This window comes from Girardinichthys multiradiatus, chromosome 10 (assembly GCF_021462225.1).
Source record: "Girardinichthys multiradiatus isolate DD_20200921_A chromosome 10, DD_fGirMul_XY1, whole genome shotgun sequence".
In the NCBI taxonomy this organism is placed as follows: Eukaryota; Metazoa; Chordata; class Actinopteri; order Cyprinodontiformes; family Goodeidae; genus Girardinichthys; species Girardinichthys multiradiatus.
The window spans coordinates 2328360-2341610 of NC_061803.1; the positions used below are offsets into that span (position 1 = coordinate 2328360).

General features: G+C 42.7%; 2 protein-coding genes across 4 annotated transcripts; one reads left to right on the forward strand and one right to left on the reverse strand.

Annotated features, from left to right (window-relative positions):
• The first annotated feature begins 152 nt into the window (after nucleotides 1-152).
• phkg2 (phosphorylase kinase, gamma 2 (testis)) lies at nucleotides 153-5237 on the forward strand. The gene is made up of 10 exons (XM_047376796.1): nucleotides 153-332; nucleotides 598-702; nucleotides 789-964; nucleotides 1072-1126; nucleotides 1214-1279; nucleotides 2079-2242; nucleotides 2328-2418; nucleotides 2512-2665; nucleotides 2786-2911; nucleotides 4279-5237. The coding sequence occupies exons 2-10, from the start codon at nucleotides 608-610 to the stop codon at nucleotides 4522-4524; spliced, it is 1173 nt and encodes a 390-aa protein (XP_047232752.1). The 5' UTR covers nucleotides 153-332; nucleotides 598-607; the 3' UTR covers nucleotides 4525-5237.
• ccdc189 (coiled-coil domain containing 189) lies at nucleotides 5210-9203 on the reverse strand. 3 transcript variants are annotated; one of them, XM_047376797.1, is made up of 10 exons: nucleotides 9132-9203; nucleotides 8970-9022; nucleotides 8703-8737; nucleotides 8556-8621; nucleotides 8301-8464; nucleotides 8051-8121; nucleotides 7851-7967; nucleotides 6785-6863; nucleotides 6450-6569; nucleotides 5210-5407 (listed from the first exon to the last, which is right to left on the reverse strand). In XM_047376797.1, exons 2-10 carry the CDS (start codon nucleotides 8985-8987, stop codon nucleotides 5256-5258), a joined length of 822 nt encoding a protein of 273 aa, XP_047232753.1. In that variant the 5' UTR covers nucleotides 8988-9022; nucleotides 9132-9203; the 3' UTR covers nucleotides 5210-5255. The 3 variants fall into 3 exon arrangements, with proteins under 3 accessions (XP_047232753.1, XP_047232755.1, XP_047232754.1); XM_047376799.1 differs by having other exon boundaries at nucleotides 8556-8616; nucleotides 9132-9192; XM_047376798.1 differs by having other exon boundaries at nucleotides 8556-8616; nucleotides 8970-9181.
• Between the last annotated feature and the right edge of the window lie 4048 nt (nucleotides 9204-13251).

Sequence of the window (13251 nt, forward strand, 5' to 3'; positions counted from 1 at the left end):
TAAGCCTACAAGTATACGTTTCATATTAAATACAATTATATTTTCAGAGTTTTGCTATTTGTTTACACAAAAATGTACTAAGCTCGTTTATGTTTTTGTTTCAGAAAGCAAACGCTGCATCTCCTCTCTTGTCCAATGGGGGCAGTGTTGCTACATCCAGTCAAAACCGGTCAAAAACGATTTTGCAGGAATTTGACCAGAATGTAAACACCGCTTGGGACTTGGCACGGAGTTTTAGTTCGGTTCAGAAACAATCATGGCTTCCAGTTGTCGAATGGGTCTGTCTAACTGACTGGGCTCCGTATATTTGACCATCTCCTGCATAACTGTTGGTGAGTAGTTTTCTTCCTTCCTGTTCGGTCAGTGAACCTGCTGCGGCAGCCAGGCCAGACCAGAGGCGCACTCACCTCACCGATTACATGATAAATGGCGCATTTCTTAATTGCTTTAAGCGGTTGGCTGTTGTGTTAGTTGTAAACAAGTAAAGGGTAAAGTCTGCTCGCTATTATTATTTTAAGATAAAGAAAATAGCTCTTATCAGGAGTTAGCTCAGTGTTTCTGGTAAACATTGACATGTGATTGAGTTTGTTGCTATAGATTCACCATCATGACCAAGGACATTGTCGTTGGAGATGAATTACCGGACTGGGTGGGGGCGAAGGAGTTTTACCAGAAATACGACCCCAAAGAGGTGATCGGCCGGTAGGTCCAGCTGAACAGCCGGGTGGTGGTGCTTGCTGGTGGTGCTGGGAACATCATGTACTTTCCTGTGTCTGTTGGTGCTGCAGCGGTGTGAGCAGCGTGGTGAGAAGGTGTGTGCACAGACACACAGGTCAGGAGCTGGCAGTGAAGATTATCGAGATCACAGCGGAGAAGATGACAGTCCAGCAGCTGGAGGAAGTGAAGACCTCCACCCTGAAGGAGATCCAGGTTCTCAACATGGTTAAGGGGCACTCCTCCATCAGTAGGTTGAAGTTCTGCTCCTCAGACATCCTGGAATATTTAATTCCTCCCCTTATACGGCCTTAGAAGACCTTTAACGCTGGTTTATGTTTTTTTGGTTTCCTGCAGTTACCCTCATTGATTCCTATGAGTCCACAACGTTCATATTTCTGGTGTTTGACCTGTGAGTATGAAGACAAAGAGCTGAAATCCAAACGTCTTTACTGCATCTAAGAATATGTTGTAGATTGATGTTTTTCTTCTTCACCAGCATGAGAAGAGGAGAGCTGTTTGACTACCTCACAGAGAAAGTTACTCTGAGTGAGAAGGAGACTAGGTGAGCTCCATCATTCATCCCTGCTTTGGCTTTACTACAGCTTCATCTTCAGCATCCTGTACTTTTAAATTAGGAATAAAATAAATAGACTGAGAAGTAGACAAAAAGTTCACATGTAAAAAATCTGAATTATTATCAACTTTATTTTATTATTATCAAATAAAGATTAGGAATAAGTAAAATAATGAATAAATAAAATGATAAATAGGTAATAATAAATATACATAAATGAATACATTATGGCAAGATGCTTACAAAAATAAATAAATGTATAAAGTAATATTATAAAATAAATAAATATACAGGCAAATTAGTAAACTAAATGGATACATATGTAAATAATAATTCAAATCCATCAACCTCGAATGATTTTCATTGCTAGGATGTTTCAGAAAACTGCAGACTGTCCTGTAATAACTGCTGTATTTCATAACTTCTTTAAACAATCGTCTGCCTTCCTGCTCATGTGCAGATATCAGCTGAGCTGCTTTTCATCAACTTATTTCACATAATGTTCCTTCAAGCAGGCAGATAACTCAGCGCTCCTTCACTACAGACTCTTTTCGCTGTATTAGAAAATACAAAACGTCACTGGGTGTCACTAGCTGAAAACAGGAAGCTTGTTACTGAGAAGGAGTACAGATGACAGCATTTGTTGCTCCACAGCATCCAGATGTCTCTCTAAATGATCTAAACCCTGAGCATGAAGCTAGAGAAATCTACATACACTCATCATGAGCCTAAAACCTGAGAGTTGGACCTGATTCAGGATCAAATATGACTATTTGTGTCTCAACAGAAGCATAATGCGAGCTCTGCTGGAGGCTGTGGAATACCTGCACTCCCTCAACATTGTTCACCGGGATCTGAAACCTGAGAACATTCTCCTTGATGATCATGGGCACATTAAACTCTCTGACTTTGGCTTCTCTGTGCAGCTACAACCTGGAGAGAAGCTCAGAGGTATGGATGGAGGTCCTATCAGCAGTTTAGAAAACAGTATAAACATGATCAGAAATTGACTACTTTGTGTTTGGATGTTAATCAGAGCTCTGTGGAACACCTGGTTATTTGGCCCCTGAAATACTGAAATGTTCCATGGATGAGATGCATCCAGGCTATGGCAAGGAGGTGGACCTGTAAGTCTCCTGTCCTCTGAGACGCAACATATACGTTTAGGCCATGCTCCTGTGTGCTTTCCTAACCTCTGTGTGTATAAATCTGTTGGGAAGCTGGGCCTGTGGGGTCATCCTCTTCACCCTACTGGCCGGATCGCCTCCTTTTTGGCACCGCAAACAGATGCTGATGCTGAGGATGATCATGGAGGGGCGCTATCAGTTCAGCTCCCCAGAGTGGGACGACAGATCTGACACCGTGAAAGACCTGGTGAGCTCATATTCCTGCCAAATTAACATGCTCAATGGATTTTAACATTTCTGGGAGGCGTTTCTCCTACAGAAACTGTGTTGGAGAAATGTGATCCTATACAATCCTTGTGCTCCTCAGATATCCAGGCTGCTGGTGGTTGATCCCACTGGCAGGCTTACTGCAGAACAAGCTTTAGCTCATCCCTTCTTCAGGCTGTATCAGAAGGAGGACGTTCGTCTCTTTAGTCCTAGGAAGACATTCAGGGTGAGTCACAGATTTAGCTTAACTCTTTGTTTATTTTGAGCTGAATATAAAGGTGAAAGCTGGAAAAATTAGGATTGAGTGCATGAATGCAGAATGAATGCTGTAATGGTTCAGCTGATATGCTGAAGGAGCTGAACTGAAGCAGAGAAGCTTTGAAGAAGCTGAGATGAAAGCAGAACATCCATTTGATCCTGATGTGTTAAAAGTAGGTTTAGAGCTGAAGAATCAGCAGACCAACATAAAACACATAAAAACTCAACATCTAGAGGAGTGGTGTACAAAGTGCGGTCCGGGCGCCATTCACAAACCCCTGGACTGGAGACTTTTATTTATAAGGGCAAAATGATGCTGGCAAATTTGAATCTTCATAAAATAGAAGATGTTAGGACATTTTTTATCTTCTTATAAAAATACTTTTTGCCACAAATATCCAGCAACGTTTACACAAACTTAAATAAAAACATGACTAAATATAGAAAAAATAATCACAAAATGTTTTGCATTTTTAATAAAAAATTTTGAGGTTTAAATCCATTAACAAAAAGTTGAACAGTTGATAAAGTTGCATAAACAGCAGTATTTCTATGCAAAATCACGTTTAAAACAAAAACACACAAATAGTTTGTTTCAAAGGAGTAATTTAGTCCAAAATCTGAGAGTCTGGACCTTGAGGAGAGGCCAGAGTATTAGCAGAAATGTTCAAAAGCAATTCTGTTTCAATTATGGATCGCTGTCCTTTGACATCATAGTAGTCAATCTGCTGAGATCACAGGCCCTGTGTGCTTTCACAGCGAGCTCTGAGATTACAGAACCAAAGGGGCGTGGCTTACAGCTCGTAGCATGTACCTGAGCATGAATGTAAGAACATTCAACTAATGGTTGATCTGATAGGGCTGTTTCCCTACGTCTTCACGTAGATGTTTATGTAGTCAATTTAAAATGTAGACGCTTACCTGAGCAGCAGATGGGTGATGTCATCAGTTCAAGGCGGGAAAAGCATCTAATCTAACCAGAGAAATGCATGAAAACAAACTGGGATTTTTATAAAACAGTAAAAGATTTTCAAAAGCTAAATCATCTGGTAAAAAGACAACTCCTCGTGACCAGTTTAAAGGTCTACTGGTGTTTCTACAGGAAAGTAGTTAAGTTTGAAAGCTTCCACCACTCATGGCTATAAAATAAAAGTTGTTGAATAGGTTGCTTATTTTAAAAGTCCAAATGTTTTAAATATGCGAGGTGATAGCCATGATGTCCTGAAGAGCGAACATTTTATTATTTAAATGACTGAAACAGCTCAAACATGGCAGCAGCAATGATGGGTCTGAAAACATGGGTAATGACTGCTTTCCTTGTCCTGATTGGTCCAGGTATTGATAGTGAGCGTGCTCGCTTGTATCAGGATGTACAGCCGGTACCGCAGGGCCCGGCCTCTGACCCGGGAGGTGCTGGCCAGAGACCCTTACTCCCTCCGCGGCGTCCGCAAGCTGATCGACGGCTGCGCTTTCCGCATCTACGGCCACTGGGTGAAGAAGGGCGAGCAGCAGAACCGGGCCGCTCTGTTTCAGAACACAGCTAAGATTGTGCTGCTGGGCCTGGAGGACTTTGAGACGTAGAACCAGTTCAACCTAGTTCCTGAGCCTGTCGATTTTTATCTTGTTTTATTTAACCATGTGCATGTGCTGTCATATCGTGTCAGTATTTGTCCAGATGTGTTACTGTTTGATTCTGATATGTTCAATTCAGGGATCAGGAAATCTGTGTGCCTTGCAGCACACTGAGGCACGTTGCAAGTTCAATACGCACGTATATGTTGATATTCCTTATCTGTGTTGATCCAAGATTGTGACTATTTGAACCTTTTTTTCTCTGTTAGTTCATCCTGTTTGCAACGCACTTTGTAGTAAGGGACACATTGCACAACAATTTGTTGGAACCTGTATAAGTATGCTATGTATATTTACATTTTACCTGCTAATCATTTATTTTAATGATGCTCTTCCAAGCATTGCACAAGTTAATTGGAACTGAAACCATTCAGATTATTTTTATAGACACGTAGATGTTGTTTTAATGTTCAAATGTAACGCTCTTCCAGAGCTGAATATCAGTACTGTAGGATGTGTTTGAAACAGTCGAGATGATTGGAGAGGATAACCACTCACACTGATTGTAAAAACTAGGAGCAACAGTTCCTTCTCTGCTCTGATTTGTAACATTTCCATTTAAAGTGCCTGCTTGAGAAATGCAGAACTGAATGGTACTGTATGTGCGTACAAATGTTTTACTGGCAATAAAACAGATGTTTAAATTGTTTTATTTAACGACAGCGATGTTTGTCCATGGCTTATTTTTTGCCTTTCTGGTTGGGTTTGGGAACATTGGTTCTTCTGTTGGGTTTGGATGCCGTTCCTCTGATGCTCTCATCCAGCTGCCTGGACAACTGCTGCATCTGCTCCCTGACCTCTCGCTCTATCAGGGCCTTTAGGTCCTTGGAACCTGGAGAGAATGAAGAAAGGAAAACACATCACCACGTTCATGCTGTATATTCAGTGACGGCCATGTTTGTAGCAGCCTCTCCTAAAGATCTGTAAGAAGCCTTCAAATAAATTCATCTTTTAGATAAATGTAACTGGGGGAGTTTTTAATTTATTCTTGTTTAAGGTTGATCAGAGTTTCTAGGAACCTCTAAGTAGGATTTCTGTTTCTCGGGGGTATAAATATGACGGGAAACAGATGCCAAGGTTTTCCAAAGCTCACTTTTACAGAACCACAGGAGAGTGGCATCTACTGGGACTTTAAACCATGAACTTTGGTCAGATAAGATTAAGGTTTTCTTGCTCCAAACACTGCAAGTTGGTATGAATTGAATAAATATGTGTAAAAGCACCTCGTACCCACTGTTAGGTACAGTGGAGGAACTGTGATGCTGTGGGCTTGTTTCTCTTTGAAAAGGCCTTGGAAATCTTCACAGCCACAGTTCATGGCATCATGAACTCTAATGAAATGAAATACTAGGAGATTTAAAATAAAGCTCAGGTGGACTCTGCCAGAAAACTGAAAATGGGTCATTATTTGGGCGTTCTGCAGGATAGTGATCTGAAACATGGAAATGGTTCCCCAGACACTAAATCAACCTTCTTCTGTCCTGTAAGAAACCTGTGGAGGGAGGTGAAGAGAAAAGAGCATAGAGAGGACCTTGGAAGATCTAGATCATTTCTGCTATGACTAACAGTTGAAGGTCCCTTTCTCTGGATGCTCCAACCTTCTGAAATATTAATAGAGAATATAATGTGCAGCCCAGTTGGGAGACAGGTGAACATTCACAGCAGAACCATCAATAATTGTGGCACTGATGATTTAGTTGAAAACTATTACCCGGGGTTATTTTCTTCCCTACGTTTTTCAGGGTCTCCTGCAATAAAAGACGAATTTATTTGAAGGCTTTATTTCCCACATCTTTAACAGGCATCCAAATAAACTGTAAAGATTATCGCTGCAGTTGCTTTCAGTCAGTCCTGTCTTGATTTTATAATCCTACCATCTGATTTTATAATCCTGCCCTCTGAGGCTTCCTCTTCTGTGGTTGAAGTTTCCTGTGCTTCAGAAGAATCATCCCTTTTTACATTTGCTTCGTCCTCCATCATATTTATAACACCACCTGCAATTAAAGCACCTAAAGATATTCATATTCTTGTCCGAAGATGTTTTAAAATTATTTTGCACATACTCTAAAGTAGAATATTTGAATAATGACACAGATAAAGCATTGGGATTGTCTCAGTTATATCTGTCTTGCATTTTTAAGTTACTTTATGCCTTGGATGACAGATTTACAACCCGGTTTTGATGCAGGTGAAACAGAGAAGTTGTTACCTGGCACAGAGGAATCCTCGGCGGCAGGTGATCCCAGCTCTGACATCCCAGAATAAATCAAGAACAGATCAAGTTTCACCTGTTTAAAAAAGGGTTTGAAAAGAAGCAAATAAATTATTTAGTAGAATATTGACTCCCATCTTTATCCGAATATTGTCCAAATATTCTTATGAGAACAAGGTTAAAAAAGAAAATAAAACCCTAAAAGTGTTTTAATCACTGCTACTTTAATAAATCTTCTTTAAAAAAGTGTCAATCATACATTAATCAGAAGGAATAATAATAATATGTGTTCATTGTTAACGGTTTTCAGACATCAGGTCCTGTCTTATTCATTGACTGTTTTCAAAAGGTCCAAATAAATGTTTGAACGGTGAAAGTTTGTCAAAGAATGATTTTATCTTCCTGATTGTGTTTCTTCTGTTTTAGAGCTCTCTAACTAGAAGGGGTTTTGTATAATAAAATTAAAATAAACCCAGCAAACAGCAAGTTACATTATTTTAATTTTGAATATTGAGATTTTAATGTGTTTTTGATTATATGTTTCTAGGAGAAATCTTTCTGGTTGTAAATCTAAACCCTTATTGTACATTGTAAATATTGTTCACCAATCAGGCACAACATTATGACCACCTGCCAAATCATGTGTTGGTCCCCCTGTAGCTTCAGCCAACTAGCAGGTGCCATGATGAAGAAATAATCAGTTACTGAATGCACCATAATGTTATGACAGATATGTGGAAATTTGAATATTTATACAGTTTCCATCACATTTAGTCAGGTTTCATATCATGCAGCTCATTAGCTGTTCTACCACAAAGGCATTGTATTAATATTTTGTCACTTTTTTTTATGTAATTATAAATTTTATATGTCTAGAAGATGTTCAGCTAAGTTGTAAATTTGTTTAAAGGGTTTGTTAAATGGTCAGATTTAACTTCACATTGGATCCAAATCGTCAAAAATTCCCAACTAAAAAAGAGCTTTAGGATTTTTGAACGTACTTGTATTCAGAAGACGTTTTCCCATTAGTGAAAAAGTCCAGGAGATGAACCAGGAGGGTTACCTGTGGTGTGAATATATACTTGTAGAGCTTGTAGTGTCTCAGGTAGTGGTCCTGTATGAAATTTAAAATGCAGTTGGCCTCCTCAAAGCTGAACAGGTTGATACTGAAGGGTGGCCTCTTTGGTGGAAAAGAGACATGAACATCAGGATGAAATGTAAAAGTTAAGCTGCAACTAAAATAAGACTGTTTATGATACACACCCTGACTGAGTGACACAGCAGAAGATCACTGCAGTATCTGAGACACTGCTCAGAGTTATTGAGGGGAGTTTCTGCAAGTTGAAGGATATCTGATAAATACTGCAAGGTTTTTCACAACAAACCTAAACATATTTAACCTAAAATATTCAAAGAAATTGTATTGTATTACAAACATTTCATAACTTACTGAATGCTTCATTCTTTAATTATTAGCTGCTAATACTTATAAAAATTGCTAAGTTTTGCCTACCAATGTTGGCCTCATGGATGGACTTGATGATGGACAGAAGAGCAGAAGTTTGCTCCTTATTGTAGTTACGCTCTCTGCAGAAAAGCACGGTTTGCACAAAGAGCTCCAGCAGGACTCCTTTGTTTGGTTCTGGGAGGTCAACACCCAACACACTGCACAAGGTTCTGTCACAGATTAGAAGAAGCAGGGATTACAGATGTGAAGCATTTAATGAATGCACGAGCGAAAACGATGTTTAACTGAAAACAGAAGAACCTTTCCAGATCAGGAACAGAATCCATTTGGTCAATGAGCTCCATGTTGTGGTAGCTTACATCTGTCCTGGAAAAACAAACTATGTTAAACCTGACATGAAGTCAGGGTTGGTGGAAATAAACCAGCATGCAATGAAGATGATCTCACCATAGCAACAACTTGGCTTTCAGGTCCCGAGGTATCTACGGAGAACAGGAATATCTGCTTTAACACTTAGCCAGACTACAAAAAAAACCAAACTAAGAATAATCATGGAGAAACAATGCTTGTCTGCTTGTTTTCTGGTCATTTTGCAAAGTTTATGTATCATTTTAGGAGAATTTAATTAATTTAAAACATAAAACTAAAAAAATAATTCAAATTAAACGTACAGTTAAAATAATAACAAAACAGCTGGCTACGTCTGGAGCCCACCTTAATTTTGGTGTCCATTTATTTATTCGATTAACAGAGGGAACCTGAGCAAACTGCAGGAGTTTAGAGATGAAAAGAATATTTATTACGTATTTACTTGCTTCTATCACGAATCGAAACTTTAAACTGACATTTATTCTGACAAGAAAGTCTAAAACAGACCGCAAAGCGACTGCCGCACTGCCGTTTGTTTGACTCCGCGGTAACCTAGCAACACCGCTCACCGAGTTTCCGGTTTGACGTAACTAAAACTGTTCCTCCACATTAGTATGGTGTCGGTTTAAAAAAAAATAACATCATGGTTTTATGTTACCAAGCAAAGAAAAAAATTAAAATAAAAATAAAAAAAAGAATAAACGGCCGCGTTGATGACGTCATAGCTACCACAGCGACCACCATGCTAACCACTGTTAGCCATTTGGGTCGATAATTCAATTCAAATTCAATTCAAAAATACTTTATTAATCCCAAAGGGAAATTAAATGTTTTTATAGCTCATATTATGAAGGTTTCCTCAAAGAGTCGTTGTAGATGCTGATGGCTGTGGGCAGGAAGGCGCTCTGTCTTACAGCAGATCTGAAGAAGCCTCTGACTGAAGACACTCTGTTGTTGTAGGACAGTCTCATGAAGAGGATGCTCAGGGTTCTCCATAATGTTCTTCATTTTATGAAGAATCCGTCTTTCCATAATGATCTCCAGAGGTTCCAGAGGAGTCACCAGAACAGAGCCATCCTTCTTTATCAGCTTGTTGAGCTTTTTTAAGTCCCTGGTTCTGATGCTGCTTCCCCAGCAGATGATGGCAGAAGATAACACACTCTCCACAACAGACTTATAGAAGATATGCAGCATCTTGCTGCAAACACCAAAGGACCTAAGCTTCCTCAAGAAGTACAGTCTGCTCTGTCCCTTCTTGTATATGGCTTCACAGTTGCATCTCCACTCTAGTCTGTTGTCCAGGTGAACACCGAGGTATTTATACTCCTCCACCACCTCCACTTCTTCTCCCATGATAGAAATAGTTTTTGACTTATTCCTGTTCCTCTTAAAATCTACAATCATCTCCTTTGTTTTAGTCACGTTCAAAATGAGATGATTGTTTCCACACCATACCACAAAGTGGTCCACCACCTTCCTGTACTCAGCTTTTTGTCCATCTCTGATCCACCCCACAACTGCAGAATCATCTGAGTATTTCTGCAGATGACAGGAGTCTGTCTGGTCCTGGAGGTCTGAGGTGTTCAGAGTGAAAAGGAATGGTGAGAGTACCGTCCCCTGTGGTGCTCCTGTGCTGCTGACTACCTGGTTAGACTCACAACCCTTCAGTCTCACAAACTGTGGTCTGTTTGTCAGGTAGTCTTTGATCCAGGGGATTGTTGAGGCCTCCACCTGAGTCTTCTGGAGTTTCTGACAAAGCAAATCAGGTTGGATTGAGTTAAATGTTCTGGAGAAATCAAAGAACGTGATCCTCACAGTGCTGCTGGCTTTGTCCAGATTACAGTGGGTTTGTTGAAGCAGGTGTGTGATGGCATCTTCATCTCCAACTCCACAGCGATAAGCAAACTGAAGGAGGTCCTGATGGTTTACTGTTTGCTTACTCAGGTGGGCCAACAGGAGTCTCTCTAGGACCTTCATGATGTGGGATGTCAGGGCAACAGGTCTATAGTCATTGAGGACTGATGGGTGAGTTTTCTTTGGTACCGGAACAAGACAGTTAACAATCTGAGAACAACAATGTTATTCTCAGAATTCATTCACAAACTGGAGAAACGACGTAGCTGATAGATATGCTCCCGAACTGTGTGTGTGAATTATTTAATGACACATATACCAGTCAAAAGTCCGAATAAACGGTTTATCACTGCAGCCGTTTTATACGTGCGGCAGTCATATTGGATTTATAGTGACTGGACCGTCATATTCCCACCAGTAATCTGGTCCTTCATGATGAGAAGTTTTTATTAGTATATGTTCAGCCCTGGAGATCCCTGGTCTACACCAGAAGCTGAACAACCACGCAAAGTGATTTAGTTAAGGGATTTTTTGTTTATTTTAATAAACCCAGATTTGGCTTTGATTTGTCCATTAATGAGGACAAAGAAAGGAGAAGAAACACATTAAACATTGTGAATTGTTTGCAGTAAAAGTTCATTGATTTGTTTCTGTACCATCATTTTGCGGTAAACAGATTTGTCTTGTGTTCTTTTCCAGCGGGCTCCATGAACCCGTCAGTCTTACTCGTTATCAGTATTCTAACTGGCCAATAAGATTAATTTCATTTTAAGGAGTTCTGCCTTTCCTCGTACTCGTCGTCTTCTGCTTATTCGGGACCGGGTCGCGGGGGCAGCAGACTCAGCAGAGACGCCCAGATGTCTCCCCAGACACCTCCTCCAGCTCTTCCGGGGGGAGCCCAAGGCGTTCCCAGGCCAGCCGAGAGACATAGTCCCTCCAGTGTGTCCTGGGCCGTCCCCTGGGCCTCCTTCCGGTGGGACGTGCCTGGAACACCTCCCGAGGAAGGCGTCCAGGAGGCATCCGGTATAGATGCCAGAGCCACCTCAACTGGCTCCTCTCGATGTGGAGGAGCAGCAGCTCTACTCCGAGCTCCTCCTGGATGGCCGAGCTCCTCACCCTATCTCTAAGGGAGTGCCCAGCCACCCTACGGAGGAAGCTCATTTCCGCCGCTTGTATCCGGGATCTCGTTCTTTCGGTCATGACCCAAAGTTCATGGCCATAGGTGAGGGTAGGAACGTAGACCGACCGGTAAATTGACAGCTTCGCCTTTCAGCTCAGCTCTCTCTTCACCACAACGGACCGGAACAGCCGCGCCGATCCGTCTGTCAATCTCCCGCTCCATTCTTCCCTCACTCGTGAACAAGACCCCGAGATACTTAAACTCCTCAACTTGAGGCAGGAACTCCCATCCAACCTGAAAAGGACAAGCCACCCTTTTCCAGTTGAGAACCATGGCCTCGGACTTGGAGGACCTGATCTTCATCCCAGCCGCTTCACACTCGGCTGCGAACCACCACAGTGCATGCTGTAGGTCTTGGCTAGAGGGGGGGCCAGCAGGACCACGTCATCTGCAAAAAGAAGAGACAAAATCCTCTGGTCCCCAAACCAGACCCCCTCCGGCCCTAGGCTGCACCTAGAAATCCTGTCCATAAAAGTTATGAACAGGACCGGTGACAAAGGGCAGCCCTGCCGGAGTCCAACATGCACCGGGAACAGGTCCTACTTAGTGCCGGCAATGCGAACCAAACTCTTGCTCCGCTTGTACAGGGACCGGATGGCCCCTAATAAAGGGCCCCCGATTCCATAGTCCTGGAGCACCCCCCATAGGGAATCACGAGGGACACAGTCGAATGCTTTCTCCAGGTCCACAAAACACATGTGGACCGGTTGGGCAAACTCCCATGAACTCTCAAGCACCCTGTAGAGGGTATAGAGCTGGTCCAGTGTTCCACGGCCGGGACAAAAACCACACTGCTCCTCCTGAAGCCAAGGTTCGACTATCGGCCGGACTCTCCTCTCCAATACCCTGGCGTAGGCCTTACCAGGAAGGCTGAGGAGTGTGATCCCCCTGTAGTTGGAACATACCCTCCGGTCCCCCTTCATAAGAAGGGGGACCACCACCCCAGTCTGCCAGTCCAAAGGCACTGTCCCCGTCCGCCACGCAATGTTGAAGAGGCGTGTCAACCATGACAGCCCCACAACATCCAAAGACTTGAGGTACTCAGGGCGGATCTCATCCACCCCCGAAGCCTTGCCACCGCGGAGCTTTTTAACCACCTCAGTGACTTCAGCCTGGATGACGAAAGAGTCCAACCCCGAGTCCCCAGCCTCTGCTTCCACCAGGGAATGCGTGATGGCAGGATTGAGGAGATCCTCAAAGTATTCCTTCCACCGGCCGATAATGTCCCCAGTCGAGGTCAGCAGCTCCACACCCCCACTGTAAACCGTGTTGGCGAAGCACTGCTTCCCCCTCCTGAGGCGCCGGACGGTTTGCCAGAATCGATTCGGGGTCATCCGGTAGTCCTTCTCCATGGCCTCACCGAACTCCTCCCAGGTCCGAGTTTTTGCCTCTGCCACCGCCCGGGCCGCGGCACGCTTGGCCCCACGGTATCCGTCAGCCGCCTCAGGAGTCCCACAAGCCAACCACAGCCGATAGGACTCCTTCTTCAGCTTGACAGCATCCCTTACTGCCGGTGTCCACCACCGGGTTCGGGGATTTCCGCTGCGACAGGCACCGCAGACCTTACGGCCGCAGCTACTGGCGCCAGCATCG

Coding starts and splice junctions, on each gene's coding strand:
- phkg2 (XM_047376796.1), top strand. CDS start 608: ATGACCAAGGACATTGTCGTTGGAGATGAATTACCGGACTGGGTGGGG. Junction 2,243..2,327: donor ACCTGGAGAGAAGCTCAGAG/GTATGGATGGAG, acceptor GATGTTAATCAG/AGCTCTGTGGAACACCTGGT. Junction 2,419..2,511: donor TATGGCAAGGAGGTGGACCT/GTAAGTCTCCTG, acceptor TCTGTTGGGAAG/CTGGGCCTGTGGGGTCATCC.
- ccdc189 (XM_047376797.1), bottom strand. Junction 8,622..8,702: donor AAAGCCAAGTTGTTGCTATG/GTGAGATCATCT, acceptor TTGTTTTTCCAG/GACAGATGTAAGCTACCACA. Junction 6,864..7,850: donor AGTATATATTCACACCACAG/GTAACCCTCCTG, acceptor TTTTTTAAACAG/GTGAAACTTGATCTGTTCTT.